The 19657-nt window shown below is 41.3% G+C and overlaps 1 protein-coding gene across 1 annotated transcript in view; it reads right to left on the minus strand.

The window, feature by feature from the left end:
* Window positions 1-4880: 4880 nt before the first annotated feature.
* Window positions 4881-19657, minus strand: part of AP4E1 (adaptor related protein complex 4 subunit epsilon 1) — a 97584-nt gene continuing 82807 nt past the window's right edge. The window contains exon 20 of the mRNA XM_057542579.1: window positions 4881-4912. Coding sequence (XP_057398562.1) covers window positions 4896-4912 — 17 coding nt within the window. The 3' untranslated portion in view covers window positions 4881-4895. The remainder of the gene's footprint in view (window positions 4913-19657) is intronic.

The following is a 19657-nucleotide window of genomic DNA, read 5'->3' on the forward strand; positions in this document are numbered from 1 at the left end:
CAGGACCCGCTCTTTAAGGGTTGGGGGCGTGGCAGGAGCAGTTTCATCTGGAAACATCACTGAGTCTTCCACCATCCCTGAGCACTCAGCTCTGTCCCCAGGGGAGGACACCAGGGACTTGTGCTGAAGTTTCCACCCCATCCCTGGTTGTGTCCTTCTTCGTGTGTCTGAACCCTACAGAAACACATTCCCTGCTGGCTGTGCCTGCCATGTGTCTATTATCACTCTTCTTCCCTGTGTTTGCATTTGTGAGTCTTGACACCCTCAGCAACTCCAGGTCTCTGCTCAGTGACAAATCCAAATGAAAAGACTTCGCCACCTGTACTTCTCCTCCAAACTCCCATCTCACCCATCTGTACAGTTTTCAGAAGCAAATCAGTACATTCATTGGCTGCTCCAATGAACTTCTTGTATCCATTTGTATAAAAAAAAGAAAGGAGCTCAAATCAGGCCTACGCACCCTCTGCCCCAATATTTTGGGGGCTTTTTAAAAAAATTCAACATGGTCCCAGATGTCAAGAGCAAAACCAATCAGTGAAAATTCTAGATCAGCCAACTCTGGCTGCGAAGACATTGCATTAGCAGGAACTGTCCAGGAATGGAATGGGATGTTGACAATAGAGTCATGAATCAGATGGCCTTTGAAGAAAGGGTTTCCAAGGCCCTCCCAACTCAGAACTGTGTGGTCAGTGGGTTTCCTTTGTTTAGTGTGATCCTGCTATAGGGCCACAGCTCAAAGCAGGCCACCTCTTGCTCTTTCCTTAGAGGGAGGCCTTGCTTGATAGGGGAAAGACTCTTCTACAATCCTGTTCCTCAAAATGGCATCTGGAAATCCCTGAAAGTTCTGGGGGAGCAGGGGTGAGCTGGAGTGGGTTAAAGTCCATGAGTTCTAAAAGGCGTTTTTAAATTTTTGTTTCATTCTGACAACTTAAAAAAAAAAAAAATCAAAATCAGGGACTTCCCTGGTAGTCCAGCAGTTAAGACTCTGCGCTCCCGATGCAGGGGGCCCGGGTTCGATCCCTGGTCAGGGAACTAGACCCCGCATGCCGCTACTAAAGATCCCGCACACTGCAACAAAGATCCTGCACGCAGCAAAGAAGATCGCACGTGCCGCAACTAAGACCCGGCACAACCAAATAAATAAATATTTTTTTTAAAATATCAAAATCAGCCTCAGTGTCTTCTGAGTCACATATGGATGACTACCTTACAGCCACGTGGTGCCATCTGTCTTCAGGGTCCGAGTTTCTCTTTGTGTTTACAGTGTTGTTCACGCTGATTGATCAAGAAGAGAAAAGAATTTAACTTAATGCGTTTCTCTAACTAGGCCTGGGCATCCCCTAGGGGTCTGCAGGCATAGCTTGGGCGTCCATGAGTTCTTCATTTTGAGAAATGTTGCTACAACATATGAAAGTATAGGCTTGCAGAGAATGAATGAGTGTCACCCTGCCCTTGACGGTGACTCATTTTTGGGGGCTCAAAGGTTGAGGGGTGAACCTGTGTCTGGGGGACACATAGGCCTTCTACAGAAAGAGGTGGGATCCCACATGTCCTGCCTTCCCTTTGAAAACTGGCCAGAAAAAGCTACCATAAGTAATCAAAGAATTGACCAACCCATCCTGGCAATTCTGATAATAAATCTCAAAGCACAAGAGAGGCCATCACTGGACACACCAGGCACTACTCCTCCCAAGGAAGGGAAGAGTGGAGAAAACTTGCAAAACCTCCTTGTGAAGAAAAGTCACCTGCACCTGCTCATACTCTCCCAATTCAGCAGCACCTGTTGGAGTGCAGAGGCCCAGACGTCAGTTGTGTGGTCCCAGGATACCAGGAGCTTATTTCTTGTCCGAACTTAAGGCACGTGACACTCAGAATTCCTCCCAGTGTCAGAAGAAGGAGTGGTCAGCCAGAGCAAGCTCTCTTTCACACCTTACCTCCAGCACTGGTATATTCTCATTATATTGGTATAGTGGTATATTCATATATTCCTCAGTGACACTACTAACCTGTCCTTTCCCTACCTTGTCCTTTCTTTGCTGAGCTGGGGCAGGTCTCTACAGAGGAGAGCTCTGGCCACTCACCCAGGAAGCTGGAGCTTGGGCAGCCAGGGTCCCCCAGGCTGTGGTGTAGAGCTCCTCTTGCTGACTCTAAGGCCCTTCTGGACCAGCTCCTGGGACAAGGAAGTCTGGGGTTTGGCTCCGCCTTAAGGAGGAGCTGGGTGGGAGCCAGAGCTTGGCACAGAGCGAGTGCGGAGGCTAGCAAGGAAGCCGCAATTAGCCTCCTTTATGGAGGGAGAGAGCACTCTTCCAGCCTCTGTCACTTGTGAAGGAAGAGCTTGTGGGCTGGTCCCTGGGGGGTAAGTGGGGTCCTTCCACCTGTCAGAGCAGCAGCTTCCCTGCTGAGAGAGTCATACTTCCTCAGCGATAGGATGGGGCTACCCCTGCTCTGTGATTCAGAAACAGTTACAACTTGATTTTAGAAACAGGATGTTGAGTTTGGGTTTGGGGAGACCAGGGAGATGAGTATTTTGGGTTTTATTTTCTTTTCAGCTTTCATAGGCAGCAGAAGGTATAGAATATGAAACAAGCCATGAGTCAGGAGGTTTAGTCTCAGCTTGCCCAATACCTGGTGATTTCCTTATATCAATACTTCACTTCTCTGGGCCTGTTTCCTCAACTGTAAAAACAGAGAGTTGCACAAGGTCTCTAAGAATCCTTCCAGTTCCAAAATTTCACATTCCGAGCATCATAAGAGGGAAGAAGCTCTGCGCATTTCTATATTGTATGTTTCTTAGAAGTGAAGCTATTCATTATTCAAATGAAGCAATACTTCCAAATGGACTGAGAAATGACACCTCAATGATTCCCTTCAAGATCTTTGAGTATAGAAAGTAAAAACAAAAACAAAAACAGACAAACAAAAAACCTAGGAATAAACCTAACCAAGGAGGCAAAAGACCTATATGCTGAAAACTATAAAACACTGATAAAGAAAATTCAAGACAACTAACACAATATTGTAAATCAACTACACTCCAATAAAAATTTAAAAAAGAAAGAGGGTCTTCCCTAGTGGCGTGGTGGTTGTGAATCCGCCTGCCAATTCAGGGGACATGGGTTCCATCCCTCGTCCGGGAAGATCCCACATGCCGTGGAGCAACTAAGCCCGTGAGCCACAACTACTGAGCCTGTGCTCTAGAGCCCATAAGCCACAACTACTGAGCCCGTGTGCCACAACTACTGAAGGCCACGTGTCTAGAGCCCGTGCTCCACAATGAGAGAAGCCACTGCAATGAGAAGCCCACGCACTGCAACAAAGAGTAGTCCCCGCTTGCCACAACTAGAGAAAGCCCACACGCAGCAATGAAGACCCAACACAGCCAAAAATAAATAAATAAAATAAAAAAATTTATATTAAAAAAAAAGGAAACCAAGAAATAAAAAAAAATTAACTAATTTTAAAAAAAGAAAGAAAATTGAAGACAATTCAAAGAAATGGAAAGATATTCCATGCTCTTGGATTGGAAGAATTAATATTGTTTAAATGGCCATACTACCAAAAGCAATCTACAGAGTTAATGCAATCCCTATCAAAATACCCGTAACATTTTTCACAGAACTAGAATAAATAATCCTGAAATTTATATAGAACCACAAGGCCCAGAATTGCCAAAGCAATCCTGAGGAAAAAGAACAAAGCTGGAGGCCAACCCCTTCCAGACATCAGACTATACTACAAAGCTACAGTAATCAAAACAGTGTGGTACTGGCACAAAAACAGACATACAGTTCAATGGAATAAAATAGAGAACCCAGAAATAAACCCACATACCTACGGTCAATTAATCTACAACAAAGGAGAGAAGAATATACAATGGAGAAAAGACAGTCTCTTCAACAAGTGGTGTTGGGAAAACTGGACAGCTACGTGTAAATCAATGAAATTAGAACACTCCCTCAAGCTATATACAAAAATAAACTCAAAATGGTTTAAAGACCTAAATATAAGACATGACATCATAAAACTCCTAAAAGAGAACATAGGCAAAACATTCTCTGACATAAATTGTAGCAATATTTTCGTAGATCAGTCTCCCAAGGCAAAAGAAATAAAAGCAAAAATAAACAAGTGGGACATAATTAAACTTACAAGCTTTTGCACAGCAAAGGAAACCTTCAACAAAATGAAAAGACAACCTACAGAATAGGAGAAAATATTTGCAAATGATGAGGCCTACTAGGGGTTAATGGACCTAGAGAACATTATGCTTAATGAAATAAGTCAGACAGAGAAAGACAAATACTATATGATACCACTCATATGTGGAATCTAAAAAATAATACAGGGCTTCTCTGGTGGCACAGTGGTTAAGGATCCGCCTGCCAATGCAGGGGACATGGGTTCAAGCCCTGGTCCGGGAAGATCCCACATGCTGCGGAGCAACTAAGCCCGTGCGCCACAACTACTGAGCCAGCGCTCTAGAGCCTGCAAGCCACAACTACTGAAGCCTGCACACCTAGAGCCCGTGCTCCACAACAAGAGAAGCCACCACAATGAGAAGCCCACGCAACACCACAAGGAAGAGTAGCCCCCACTCTCTGCAACTAAAGAAAGCCCGCATGCAGCAACGAAGACCCAATGCAGCCAAAAATAAAAATAAATTAAAAAATAAAATTTTTAAAAATTAAAAATAATACAAATGAATGTATATACAAAACAGAAACAGACTCACAGACATAGAAAACAAATTTATGGTTACCAAAGGGGAGAGGGAGGGTGGAAGGGACAAATTAGGGGTATGGGTTTGACAGATACAAACTACTATACATAAAATAGATAAGGAACAAGGACTTACTGTATACCACAGGGAATTATATTCAATATCTTGTAATAACCTATAATGGAATATAATCTGCAAAACAAACAAAACTGAATCACTGTGCTGTACACCTGAAACTAACACAATACTGTAAATCAACTACACTTCAATTTAAAAAAAAGATTTTTGACTGTAGATCTAAATTCGTGATTTCAGAAGGGAAAAGCTTTAAGCCAGAAAATGCAAGGTAAAAACCACAAAGACCAGTGAACTGCACAATGTGGGCCCAGGTAGTCAGCCAGTCACCAGCTTAGCAGGGGCCCACTGCTATTCAATGTTAGGACTGATCTTTTACTAAGACATACATTTCAAGCTGAAACGTGTCCAACTCCAGTAATGTATCTCTGTAGAGATAACAGGGTAATATGCAAAGTCATGAATAAGTCATTACCAATTTGAGTCAAATATCATGGGAAACTATCAGAATTATTTTAAAATATATTAATAAAGCCATTCCCCCAACAAATGGGACATTTTATGGAATTCTCAAAACCTTCCCCCGCATTGTTTGAATCATCTTTAATACATATCTTCACCAAGATATTCCATGCACTTTGGTGTTGCGAACTCACCTTTTTATTTTTATTTATTTATTTTTTTAGGCATTTTATTTTAAATATAGCAGTGTGTAAATGTCAATCCCAAACTCCCAGTCTATCCCTCCCTCCCACCCTTCCCCACTGGTAACCATAAGTTCATTCTCTAAGTCTGTGAACTCACCTTTTTAAAAATAGCTTTATTGAAATATAATTCACGTAACATACAATCCACCTATTTAAAGTGTAGAATTCAGTGGCTTTGGGTATATTCACAGTTTTGTGCAACCATACCCACAGTCAATTTTACAACATTTTCATCACCTCAAAAAGAAACCTGGTACCCTTTAGCTATCACCTCCCAACCCCAACTCACCTTACTAGCAATATAAAAGTGGCTCACCCCTCCCCCACCAAATATCATAAACAATAATTTCTCAATATTGGAATTGCCCTATGACTGTAGATTCAGAGCAAACAAATCCTGATGACACCCATGACTAAGACTCATTATGCTGAACCAGGTTGAGCCTCAAGCATCCTCTGTGTTGAAGACAAGCCTCATCAGCCTCTGCATGGGGGGAAGAGGGGCGGATTCAGCTAAGTGTAAGGAAGAGTGGGTACGGAAGTCTCCAAATAGTATTGTAGAACCATCTATTTCTCTCTTTGATTCTATCAGGTTTTGCTTCACGGCTTTTGATGGTCTGCTATTAAGTTCATAAATGTTTATAATTGTCATATCTTCTTGCTGTATTGAACCTTTTATCAATATACAATGTCCTTCTTTGTCTCTTGTAACATTTTTGGATTTGAAATCTATTTTGTCTGATATTAGTATAGCCACTCCTGCTCTGTTTTGGTTCCTATTTGCATGAAGTATCTTTTTCCATCCTTTCACTTTCAACGTATTTGTGTCTTTGGATCTGAAGTGAGTCTTTTGTAAACAGCATATAGTTGGATCATGTGTTTTTATCCATTCTGCCAATCTCTGTCTTTTGATTGGAGAGTTTAATCTATTTACATTTAAAGTAGTTACTGATAAGGAGGGACTTACTTCTGTCCTTTTGCTACTTGTTTTCTATATGCCTTACAGCTTTTTGTCCCTCATTTCCTGCATTTCTTTCTTCTTTTGTGTTTAGCTGATATTTTGTAGTGAAATGTTAAAATTCTTTCTCATTTCCTTTTGTGTATAACTATTTTCTTTGTGGTTACCCTGAGGATTACATTTGACATCCTAAAGTTATAATGCTCTAATTTGAATTTATACCAGTTTAACTTCAATAACATACAAAAACTCTGCTCCTTTACAGCTCTGACCCCACCCCTTTCAGTCGTTGATGTCATAAAATGACATCTTTATGCATTGTGTCCCCCAAAACATAAACAAATAATTCTTTTAAATGTACTAGTCCTTAAATCATGTAGAAAACAAAAAGCGGAGTTACAAATTATTGTTACATTAATATTAGCTTTTATAATTGCCCATGTATTTACTGCTTTTGAGATCTTTATTTCTTCATACAGCTTCAAGTTACTGCCTAGTGTCTTTTTTTTTTTTTTGGCTGCCTTGGGTCTTCGTTGCTGTGTGTGGGCTTTCTTTAGTTGCAGTGAGCGGGGGCTACTCTTCATTGCGGTGCACGGGCTTCTCATTGCGGTGTCTTCTCTTGTTGCAGAGCAACAGGGGCTTACTGAAGCACATGGGCTTCAGTAATTGCGGCTCGCGGGCTCTAGAGCGCAGGCTCAGTAGTTGTGGCGCGTGGGCTTAGGTGCTCCGCAGCATGTGGGATCTTCCCAGTCCAGGGCTCGAACCTGTGTCCCCTGCATTGGCAGGCATATTCTTAACCACTGTGCCACCAGGGAAGTCCTGCCTAGTGTCTTTTAATTTCACCCTGCAGGACTCCCTTGAGCATTTCTTCCAGGGCCGGTCTAGTGGTAACAAACTCCCTTAGCTTTTGTTTTTCTGGGAACGTCTTAATTTCTCCCTCACTTCTAAAGGAAAGTTTAGCCAGATATAGGATCCTTGGATGATGATTTTTTGTTGAAAACTGGACATTTGAATCTAATAATGTGTTAACTTTGGAAATCAGGTTTTCCCCTTTCCCAGAGTTTGCTGGATTTTGTTGTTTTTGTTGTTGTTGTTGTTTTATTGTCATAGGCTGTCTCTGTGCCAAGCCTGAGCTATAAACCTAAGGTATTCTCAGGTCCTTTCTGACCTTGCACTTTTCCCTGGGCATGCATAGTCACTTTCTAATTTTCCCCATATATGAAGGTGATTTTGAATGTCCTTGTCTTTGATACCTGGCTCCCAAAAAGGAAAAAAGAGAAATATGAAGAGGGGAAGGTGCCAGTTCTCTAAATCCCCTAGAAGTCACATCAGCTGGAAGATGAGGGACTTACAGCAATGGTGGGAGGTACGACAATGATCACCTGCACCTCTGTGATCAGAAGGAGCAATCAGTGATCAGAGCAAGATCCCCGATATTTGGAAGACAGGGTCCTTTTTGCCCACCTTGGTTCCTGCAAGCTGTACGTAAGATGCTACAGGGATGTGCGCACAGCTGCCTGCCACGTGGCTGGGGATAGGGAATGGGTAGCTACTACTGTGCTAAGAGCGGAAATTGACCAAAATTAACCTTCCAAGTCTTCCCCTGGAAGTGACAAGCCTTATTCAATAAACTCCAGAGTTCCAAAATAGTTATGTAAGACAAATTCTGCCAGTGAGATTGTTATTCTAGGTGGGGAAACACATTTCCTGTTGCTTCTTACTCCACTACCTTCCCAGAATCCTCCTTGGCACATTCACCCTTGGGTCCCCTGTCTGTTCACCCCATGCCCTAGCACATCTATACAAGTAGGACCTCCAGTTTTCCTGTTCCACCCCCTACCTGGGTGTTCAGACTATTGAAGAGGTCATGAATTCCTCAGCAAGGGGCATCAGCCACATGTCAGGATTTATTGGTCCCAGAGAACCAGGGACCCACCTCTTTAAATCTCTCAACTCCTCCTCCATCTTCTTGCAGTCATATATCCTGTTACATTTTTGCCTAATTTTCTACCAATATGATCAAATTCCTGAGAAAAAGAGAGGGATCTTCATGCTCTGTGTGTGTGTGTGTGTGTATACACACGTGTGGATATACCAGCACCTTCTTTTCTAAATCCCAAAACCATAACAAGTTTTGGGTTTGTTGGGTTTTTTTTTTCATTTTTTTAAAGTTAAATTCTGTCAACAAATTTCCCCCAAGCTCTCTGAGTTAACTATGGACAGTAGGGTTGTTTGAAAGATTCTTGGCAAAACTTAACACCTGCAAGAACTTGAACAAGGAAAACCAGCCCATGAGCATGCATGCTTGATGCCTCTGAGCCTGGAGCAGGTCCTCTGACCATGACTGGTAGAGAGAAGTGGTGACATGTCGCCTCCCATCTCTCCCCTCACTGCCTCTCACCCTCTGAGTGATGTTGGTCTCACTTGTGGACTAATAAACACTGGGTTGATGGGAGGGGAGACTGCAGGCTTCTTTACCCTGAAGAGAACTGCAGCTTGACTGGGCTGCTGAACTGGGCCTTTGTGAGGAAAGGGTTCCCCTGGCTCTCTCCCCCACCTTGTAAATGCCCAGGGAGAAAAGGCCCACAGGGGAGTGAGTAACCCTCACAGTCGTGGCTGGCCAGTTCCTTGCTTGCCTGTGAGTTCCCAGAGGAAATGCAAACAAATCAGACTACACTTGGCTGCTGGCCAATGAATCTTTTAACTTCTTCAATAAAAAGTCTTTAAAACTTTGATTCTGACCCAGATCTTTTGCTCTAGCATAAAAACTGCTGGGCCTCAAGTCTCTCTGTTGAGGGAAACAGTGTGTCTGTGGCATTTGAATAAGGATGTTTATCTCAGAAATTGTTCCTTGAGCTCCACCAGGTTCTATAATAAGCTCACTGCATCTCACTTCATCCTTCAAACCTTCCTGAATATCTGGTGTGTGCTTACCTACACCCCTTATAGCAGTTGTTGGGTGAATTTACTTGTGAATGCTCTTAACTCCATCTTCTTTCTTTGTAAGCCCCCAATTATGCTTTGTAAAAGGGCCCAGAGGTTGCTGAGTTTCCACTGAAACCAGGACAAGACAGAACAAACACTCAGGCAGGAGGCACTTAAAAGGTGCTGGTCACTGGTATTCACTATCCAAAGTGGTCCTGGAGCTACCACATTACAAAAAATAAAAAATAAAAATAAACTTAAAGAATTGGTGAGATATAAGGTATAGTTTTGTTTACTTTTAGACTAAATGGTAAATTAGATTTTTTTTCATTCCCCCTTTGTTGCCGCTTACTTCCAAAGCAGATTATATGGCAGATACCTGCTCTCTAAAGCCACATCTCCTGCCCTTATAAACAGAAGTCTCAGGAGGAGGAAGAACCAAGTTTTCCAGACCTAGGCATCTCTCCTAGTCTCAAATCAATACTCTTACCACCTTAACTTCCACTCCTTCCTAGAAATAATATTACTGAGTTCACTTTGAGCCTTTGAGAGGAAGTCTGGAGGAAATCAGTTGCCAGCAAACCACTAAGCAGTGGTTTTTTAATCTACCCTGTCACCAATTTACCTATACAACATGGACATTCAAACAGCAGCTGAACCCTCCGATGTGTCTCCTGGGTATTGAACTTGAAACTCCTCAACCTGAAATCTGCCAGCTCCAAACCTGTAGCATACCTGGGAACCAAAGCCATCAATAAGGTTCCCCAGAGAATCTCAAGTAGCTGGAAAAGTAACTGGGAGCAGGAGAGGATTCCAAACTCAAAGAAAGAAGAGAGAATCACAGATCAGACCCCAGGCATATTTTTTCAGGAAACTGGCATGAGCAATAATTGTTAACCCATTTCTTTATTTGCTCCCTTAATTAACACCTTCACAGAGTCAACCCCACACTGTTCACTTCCACCTAAATGACTTTTAGTGACAATAGATGGGAACCAACTCCATTTCAGAACTAATTTCCTTTAATGGCACACTTCCAGATGTGTCACAGGGCACTGAGTGTTATAAAGTAACATTTTTTGTTACTGTTAAAGTGCCAGTTTAAATTTGTATGTACATAAATGTGCTGAGTCTAGTCTGTTAGGTCACCACCAAATCATTTCTAAAGATGAACACCATTAACCAGTGGGGGGGAAAATAGAGGTTCTAAAGATGTCTGCTCCTTGCATTCCCTATTTAGGCATCCTTTCTCTCTTTTAGCCTGGTGGCTACACACACATCATTTCCCCCCACCCCACTTCCACCACACACACACACACACACACACACAAACAATTTACTTTAGTCACCCATTAAACAATTTCATTCTATCATAATGTTTGTGGATGAAATGTGATACTTGACCTCATTTTGTTCTGTTTTCATTATCTTGTTACCACTATATTCATATATTTACATGGAAACTTCTAAAATTGGCCAGAACTCTGTTGGAGCAGACAAATTATGAAGCAGATGAAATAACATATTCGTAGATATTTATAATGCTGTAACTTTCTAAAGCACTATGAAGTCAACTCCTCATATGAAGATAATATTGCTAGTGCTGGTATTTATGGCAAGTCATAAATGACTATGTTGGATGCCTATTTTGGGTAATGGCTTTTCGGGTTTTGGAAGAATCCCTCACTGTAGGTCAATTTGACATTACTCCTTTCCCTGGGGAATTTCTGGATGACTGTTTAAGGGCAGGCTGATCCTGGAGGGAGGCAGCCAAGGCTTCATATAAAGGGGTGTGGTCATTGTCACCTGCCCAGGTAAACAGTAGTTTCTGTTGTTCTCAGGTTGTAGCAAGTCCTATCTCAGGCTGTCTGGAAGCAGTTGAGGAGTCACAAAGCTGCGCATTTGCTTCTGCTTCCCCTCTGCTTCCTCTGTTTCTATCCTTGTTCTTTACAAGAACTAGAACCTGATTGCTTTGGAGCTCAAACACAATTGCCTGCCCTGTCATTTCTCCATCTGACCATCCCTGCCCTCTCCTGAGCCATTAACCCAAATTCCTCCTCCATGGTACAATTTTACCCCTAGAGAACAGGACTTAGTTATTCTGTTGATCAGCAGACCTTGCTTGGAAGCCCACTTCAGAAAAACAAATAACAGAAAATGTCCTGCTGTTTTCAATCTATGGTCTCTCTGAGCCCATCTTGTTTCATTTCTGGCTGCCCAAATTCTGGTCCGTTTGAGAAAATGATAGTCTCTCAGCAGAAAGGACCGACTTAATGTAAGCACCACACACTTGGTGAAATTTTAGGAGTTCCTAGGGAAAAGCCTAAAATTCTAACATTGGGACTCTTTCTTTTGAGTAAAGCATCATATTGCCATACATTTCTATGCAAAGTTTAAATATTCCTGAGAAGGATACACAGTAATCCACTATCATGCCAAACACCTTGGCACAGCTGTAGGTCAAATAGCTAGCTGTTTTCTTGGAAAACAATGTAATGGAATATTGATGTGGCAAGTTTTGATAGAAGATAGAGGACAGGGTATATAAAATACAGAAAACCCAGGAAGGGATAGCGAAGTAACCCTAAGTAGATTACCATAACGGAATGAAGTGGGCAACATTAAGCACCTAAAGATTATGACAAAAAGAAAATAGAGAAGAGCTCTGAATCAATCAAGGTTCAGTCAAGAAAACAGAAAGCACCCCAGACATTTCAAATGAGAGAATTTGGTACAAGGAATTGATTATCAAGTTGATGAAGGCTGAGGAGCCTAACAGGGTACACTAATGCACCCCATAGATTGGCAGTAACATGAACCCAAGCTGCCACCAATCCCTAGGGCTGAAGGGACCATGAAAAGAGGCAATGTTACTAACTCTCAAGAGCTAGGGTATCCATTTTTTTTTTTTTAAAGAAATTCACGGTCTTTTATTTATTTATTTATTTATATATGACTGTGCTGAGTCTTCGTTTCTGTGTGAGGGCTTCCTCTAGTTGCGGCAAGTGGGGACCACTCCTCATCGCGGTGCGCAGGCCTCTCACCATCGCGGCCTCCCTTGTTGCGGAGCACAGGCTCCAGACGCGCAGGCTCAGTAATTGTGGCTCACGGGCCCAGCCGCTCCGCAGCATGCGGGATCCTCCCAGACCAGGGCTCGAACCCGTGTCCCCTGCATTGGCAGGCAGATTCTCAACCACTGCGCCACCAGGGAAGCCCGGGTATCCATTTTTGAATAAAAATTTGAAGTAGATTTTAGGCATGTTCTCACTTCCATTTCCACGTAACCCCCTTTTTCAGGATGCCCAGCCTGGGGGTGAAGATCTCTTTATAGATTACATAAAAGATTAAAGAAAGTCACTGTACCCCCATGGAACTCAGTCTAGATCCCATTTGGCATCAAAGAAATGTTGAGTCCTTTCAGGTCTTTGAATAAATGTAAAGGAGAGAAATGAATTTGATCAACCCTTACCCAGCTGCCTCTCTCCCCCAGCCCATCAGAGGTAGGGCGACCATATATCCTTGGTTTGCCAGGGACAACCTCAATATATGCTTGTCCTGGTATCACATCTTTTTGCATATGTCCTGGAATTTTCACCTTTTAATAAAGTATTATTAAGAGGTAAAAGTATAAAACTCTTAGAAGGAAATATAGGTGAAAAATCTGCATGACCTTAGATTAGGCAATGATTTCTTAGATATGACACCAAATGCACAAGCAATCGAACAAAAAAATAAACTGGATTCATCAAAATTAAAAACTTTCATGCTTTCAAAAGACACTATTAAGAAAGTGAAAAGACAACCCACAGAATGCGGATAGTATTTGCAAATCATCTGATAAGGGTCTTGCATCCATAATATATAAAGGACTCATAACTAAACAATAAAACAACAAATAACCCAGTTTCAAAATTGGCAAAAGGTTAACAGACATTTCTCCAGAAAAGACGTGATGTTGAGCACATGAAAAGATGCTCAACATCATCAGAATTAGGGAAATGCCAATCAAAACCACAATGATGTATCACTTTACCCACTTCACACACTAGGTATAACAAAAATAACAGACAATAACAAGTGCTGATGAGGATGTGGAGAAATCTGAAGCCTCATGCATTGTTGGTGGGGATGTAAAATGGTGCAGCCACTGTGGGAAACCATGTGGCAGTTCCTCAAAAAGTTCAATATAGAGTTACTATATGACCCAGCAATTATACTCCTAGGTGTATACCTAGGAGAACTGCAAACATATATTCATGTAAAAATTTATACACAAATGTTCACAGCAGCATTATTCATAATAGCCAAAATGTAGAAACAATCCAAATGTCCATCAACTGGAGTGGATAAACTAAATGTGGTGTATCCATACAATGGAATATTAACAATAATAAGTATTGTTAAATGCTACAACATGGATGAACCTTATGCTAAGTGAAAGTAGACAGACACAAAAGACCACATATGGTATGATTCTATTTTTATAAAATATCCAGGATAGGCAAATCCATAGGTACGAAATAACATTAGTGGTTGCCAAAGGCTGGGGAGATGGCAAAATTGGTACTAACTGCTAATTGGCACAGGGTTTCTTTTGGGGTTGATGCAAATTAGATAGTGGTGATGATTGTTCAACATAGTTAACATACTAAAAAACACTGAATTGTACACTTTAAAATGATGGATATTATGTTATATGAATTACATCTCAACAAAAAATGCTAAAATTTAACAAACATATGGTCTTCAGAGAGTATTATCAACAATTTCAAACTTATTAACTATAAAATGCAACTTTGAAGAAGATTACAGGCAACTTTGAGAAAAAAGTTAATAACATATCTTTCAATGCATTCTTCAGAAAAACACCAGTGACCTGTTTTGGGACAGAAATGGCTAGGAAATGTGAATATGTTCCAAGAAAAATAATTCTGCTTATGTTATTTTTTTTAATGATCAGATAATCAGTGTAAAGACATAAACTTTTGCTTTGATATACATAGATTTGTGTTGTTTTTTTCCCCAAAATTTGTTGAAAATAGTTTTTTATTTTATTAATCCACCAATATAACAAAAGCAATTTGTTCATCAATGAATATTTCAAAAATTGTATAATTCAAATTATATTTAAGACATCATTCACTTTTAAGTGTCTTAGTTTCCACCACAGATTATATGATCACCCTACTTAGAAAGAAAGAATCCAGAGTAACAGGTAATAGCTCCTCTGTACCCTGAGGAACCAGGACACTGCACACCCTCACAGAGGAGAAGGTCCCCTGTGAACACACTGTGGGGCTCCTGCAGTTACCTGTGTCCCTACCACCACTGCTCTCTGCCATTGGATAGTTCCCCCAAACCGAGAACTCCCTAAGGGCAAGGACCTGGTCTCATTCCCCAGGAACTAGCATGCAACTGGCCTATAAAGGGTGCTCGAATGATGAAAGGGAAGAAATAAGGGGAGGAGGAAGAGAAGGAGGGAGGATTACCCCCACTTGCTCTATTCCTGCAGGCCCAATCCTCCAGAGGTCGTGTCCCCCTCTGTTCTCTAGTATGAGGTCTGGGAAGAAGCATAAGAAGCCTGGTGTGACAACTGGCACTTGCTCCCTCTCCTCTCCGGGCTTCTAGACTGGCAACAGCACCTCCCCGGACCCATAGTAAAGCCTGACATCCAGCCTCAGACAGACTGCCCTGCCCCAGAGAGAGATACGCATCCCCTGACCTCTGGTCCTGAGGCCCTGGGTGGTCTGAGGATTCTACACTATGCCCTGTTGAGAGCAGTCAGGGCACAATGCCCAAGAAACTTAATATTAAGAGGATCTCAAGTTGATGTGGCTGAAACAATTCTTTACTTCATTAAATAATTATATATGTACCTGTGTGTGTGTGTATCTGTGGATGTATGCTGGATTAATCTGCTTATCACTCATTTTTGGTGATGATTATTCTTCTAATAAAAAACAAAACCAAAAAAAAAAATACCAGTGAATAATCAATTACCAATGATTAATTTGTTAAACATAGTTTTCCTCTGGCTTCACAATTACCTGTTTCAGTTAAATAAAATAATCACAGCATTATATAATTTCCTGCCAAATTAATCTAAAGTAAAAAGAAATTACTGTAATTTTTCAATTTTCTTTAGACTAGCTGGACTTTTATCATTCAGAATGGCTCCAAATCTGGAAGTAACCAAGAAAAGAAAAAGCAAAGTGTCTCCAGTAGAAAAAGAAAAACCCTCCCAGTGACAGGCTTGTCAACCTGCTCACGGAAGTTATGGCACCTTCTTACTGGCAGAACACCCAAAGGGCCAGCCGCTCCTCTCCAAAGCCAAGAGGGGTGAAAGAAAAAAAGGAAATAGGAAAACAGGCAGATGGTATTCAAGGATGATGATAAAGTCCCAATCTAAGTCCTAGCTCTACTGCTAGATATCTGTGTGACCTTAGGCAAGTCACTTAAACTCTCTGAGCCTCAGTTTCCTCATCAATAAAATAGGAAAATAATATCTGTCTTCAGGGCTTTAGGGAGATTAAGCCCATGATAGTGTTTGGAACAAACCTCTGGCCCAGTGGCACTCAATAAATGTTTTCTGGTTGTTTTGATGACAAATTACTTTTTGTTGGAGGCCTTTTGGATTCAATTAGGGGTAGAAAGTCATTATGGATAGTGGATAAATTATATAGAGGAGCTTGCAGAATACAAGTTGGGAACCCCCTAATGTGAGGGAAGTTGACATTTTAATTTTATTTTATTTTAGCTGTGCCACGCAGCATGCAGGATCTTAGTTTCCTGACCAGGGACTGAACCCATGCCCCCTACAGTGGAAGCGTGGAGTCTTAGGCACTGGACCCCCAGGGAAGTCCCAGAGGCTGATATTTCAAACCAGCTTTGTACTATTTAAAACAGAGAGGACAAATAAGTTTCATTCTGAGTGGCAACTCAGACTAACTAGTAGTGGATGCCCGAAGTGCTATGGCAGAAAGGATTCTGAAGCTGAGTCCTGAATCCAGGGGCAGGAGGGATGTGATAGATCGCGATGTCCACCCCGACCTCAGAAGAGGAAGTGATAGCACACACCATTCCTTATCTTCTATGCACAAAGGACAAACCTGCAATGACTTTGGTAGCCAACTTCCCAAGAGAAACTCAGACAAGTAATAGTACTTCTTAAACCAAGAAATATTTTAGTTGAGAAACAATTTACTTTAAAAAAAAAAAAAACTAACAAAAATGCCAATACTGGTAAGATCTATGACACTACAGGGACAACTCTTCATGAATATCCTACTTTTCTGACTTCTGCCCTTGAAACCTGAGGGAGAGGTTGGGAAGCGATACTCTGTTAGACAGCCCAGGAGCTGACAATACTTTCAACATTTATAAGTTTCATGTCCTTGGAAGGAAACTTTGAGAAACAACCACCCTCTCCCCTGCTCCCTCACTCCCCAAAATACCTACTATTCACAGACAAATCAGTAGTTCAAAGTCCATAGTATTCTCCCACAAAGAACATTCCCAAATACCACTGCGGATACTGGAGTTTTTAGCCTGGAGTTGTTCCAGCAAAGGCCTCTGCTTGTGCCCTTCTGGCCTGCCTGGCAATGTCTGTTGATGCAAGTCTTCAGAGGCTTCACTCTGATGGGAAGATTTAAGAAGTCCTCTTCTACTCCACTCTGTTTTCTTAATCAACACTTAGCTGCCACAATAAGGGGCTCTCCCTTTTGATGCTAACTGCACTCCCTAATTGTAGGTTCATTATCTTTAATAACCTGGCCAAACCTAAAACATACAGAGGAGGGTTCTGTGTCTACAAAGAGTGACACATGCCTCTCCTTTCCAAATTTTATACTGAATTTGATCAAGTGCCTCAGGAATCCCTAGAATAGGGTAGGAATGTGTCCTTCATGAAATCAAAACCTGGTTAGGGCACTACCTCTTTCGGCCAAGAGTAACAAGAACTGAATTTACCCTCTTGCCTTAAATAACTAGGAAGCTGGAGAAATTATATGAAATCGTGATTTGTTTAGACTTTGAGAAACAACCAGCAAAAGACTCTAATTTCTCTGAAAGAAGGGGAACAAAAGCAAGGCAAGCCCTGTGATTGTCCCACCTTACTACCTGGAAGCAGTTTCCAGGGCACAGGATAGGGAGGAAAAGTTCTAAGAGTTCAGGGAGGCCAGGATGGCTATATTTGCGGATAGAAATAGTTTATGTTTCACCAGCCAAAGTGCCCTCGTGACACAGAGGAAGAATCCTCAGAAAGGTGTTGCCTTAGGGGGGATAAATTAACCCTAGACTAAAGATTGTTCTGGACCAAGCCTAATAAACCTGAAAGGCAGGTCTTGAAAAGATCAATCCGATTCCAAGTACCTTAATCAAGCACCAGAACAAACCCAAACACCATGTAAAAGAATATAGTAAAATCTAGCACCCAACAAGCTAAAATTCACAATGTCTGGCATGTAAAAAAAAAAAAAAAAAACCAGGCATGCAAAAAGGCAGAAAAATATGACCAATAACAGGAGAAAATACAATCAATAGAAACAGACACAGGCCCCATGTATAATGGTTAGCACTCTGGACCCTGAAACAGACACAGAAATGACAAGAGATGCCTGAATTACTCAAAAAAGACATTACAACAGCTATCAAAAATACACTCCAGGGACTTCCCTGGTGGTCCAGTGGTAAAGAATCCGCCTTCCAATGCACGGGATGCAGGTTCGATCCCTGGTCAGGGAAGTAAGATCCCACATGCCACGGGGCAACTAAGCCCGCGCGCCACAACTACTGAGCTCACGTGCCTCAACTAGAGAGCCCACGTGCTCTGGAACCCACGTGCCACAACTACAGAGCCCACGCACCTTGGAGCCTGCACGCCACACCTACAGAAGAGAAAACCCACATGCCACAACTAGAGAGAAGCCCGCATGCCACTACAAAAGATTCCACATGCCTCAACGAAGATCCTGTGTGCTGCAACTAAGACCCAACGCAGCCAAAAATAAAATAAAATAATCTTTAAAAAAATAAATAAAAAATAAAAATAAATAAATAAAATCACACTCCATATGTTTAAGAAACTAGGAGAAAACCTGAGCATGATGAAGAGAGAACATGAAGATATAAAAAGGACCCAAATGGAACCTCTAGAGATGAACAATATTATGTCTAAATTGAAAAACACATTAATAGCAGTTTAGACAAAGGTAAGTTAGACATAGGAAGGAGACAAAGACAAGAACAAATAGATATCAAATTCTTCCAGAAGTTGAGGGAAATTCTTCCTTTTATTATTATTATTATTATTACTACTACTTATGTTTTGGCCGTGCCACACAGCATGTGGGATCTTAGTTCCCTGCCCAGTGATCGATCCCATGCCCCCTGCATTGGAAGCGTGGAGTCTTAACCACTGGACTGCCAGGCAAGTCCCTGAAATTCTTCCTTTTAAGAAGACATAATTCTCTTGGCATTGCCATTAAAGTTTAAGGATAATGGATTTAATGTTAGGATTAGCAGCAAGGAAGGAATAATCACTGATTGTTTTTTCTAGATTTGATCTTTGTAGGTCTATAAATTGAGATCTTGGTTGAATGTTAGTTCCAAGATAACACTCTTCCATAGAAATATAATGTAGTCACATATTTAAATTTTCTAGTAGCCACATTAGAAATAAAAATAGGTAAAATTTTAGTAATATATTTTATTCAGTCTAATATATTCGAATAATTTCAATATTGTTAATATAAAATTTTAATATTTTATATTTTTGTACAAAGTCTTTAAAATCCAATGCTTATTTTATACTTAAAATACATCTCAGTCCTGACTAGTCACATTTCAAGGGCATGGTTACCACATGTGGCTAGTGGCTAACATATTGGACAGCATAAGTCTATGCAGTTGCATTAGTCAGGGTAATACTAGGTGTTGCAACAACCCAAAAATCACAGTGGCTTAACACAACCCAAGACTTATTGTAAATTCGGGTTACAGTCCAAGGAGGTTGATTGGGAACAGAAGTTTGCCTCATTCAAGGACTCAAGCTTCTTTTAGCCAGTGGCTCCACTGTCTCCTTTCTGGAGACTTTCACCAGATTCTCTTTATCCAACCACCTAATGAGCAAAGAGTAGGGCATGCCACTGAAGGAGCATCAGCTATGGGCACAAACTCTCCTCATAGCAAATCACTATCATACAAGAGCCCAGCCAAACCACATACGCACTTAAGACCTCTGCTTGTATTACATTCACTAACATTCCATTGGCC

Source organism: Balaenoptera acutorostrata, chromosome 3 (assembly GCF_949987535.1).
Source record: "Balaenoptera acutorostrata chromosome 3, mBalAcu1.1, whole genome shotgun sequence".
Lineage (NCBI taxonomy): Eukaryota > Metazoa > Chordata > Mammalia > Artiodactyla > Balaenopteridae > Balaenoptera > Balaenoptera acutorostrata.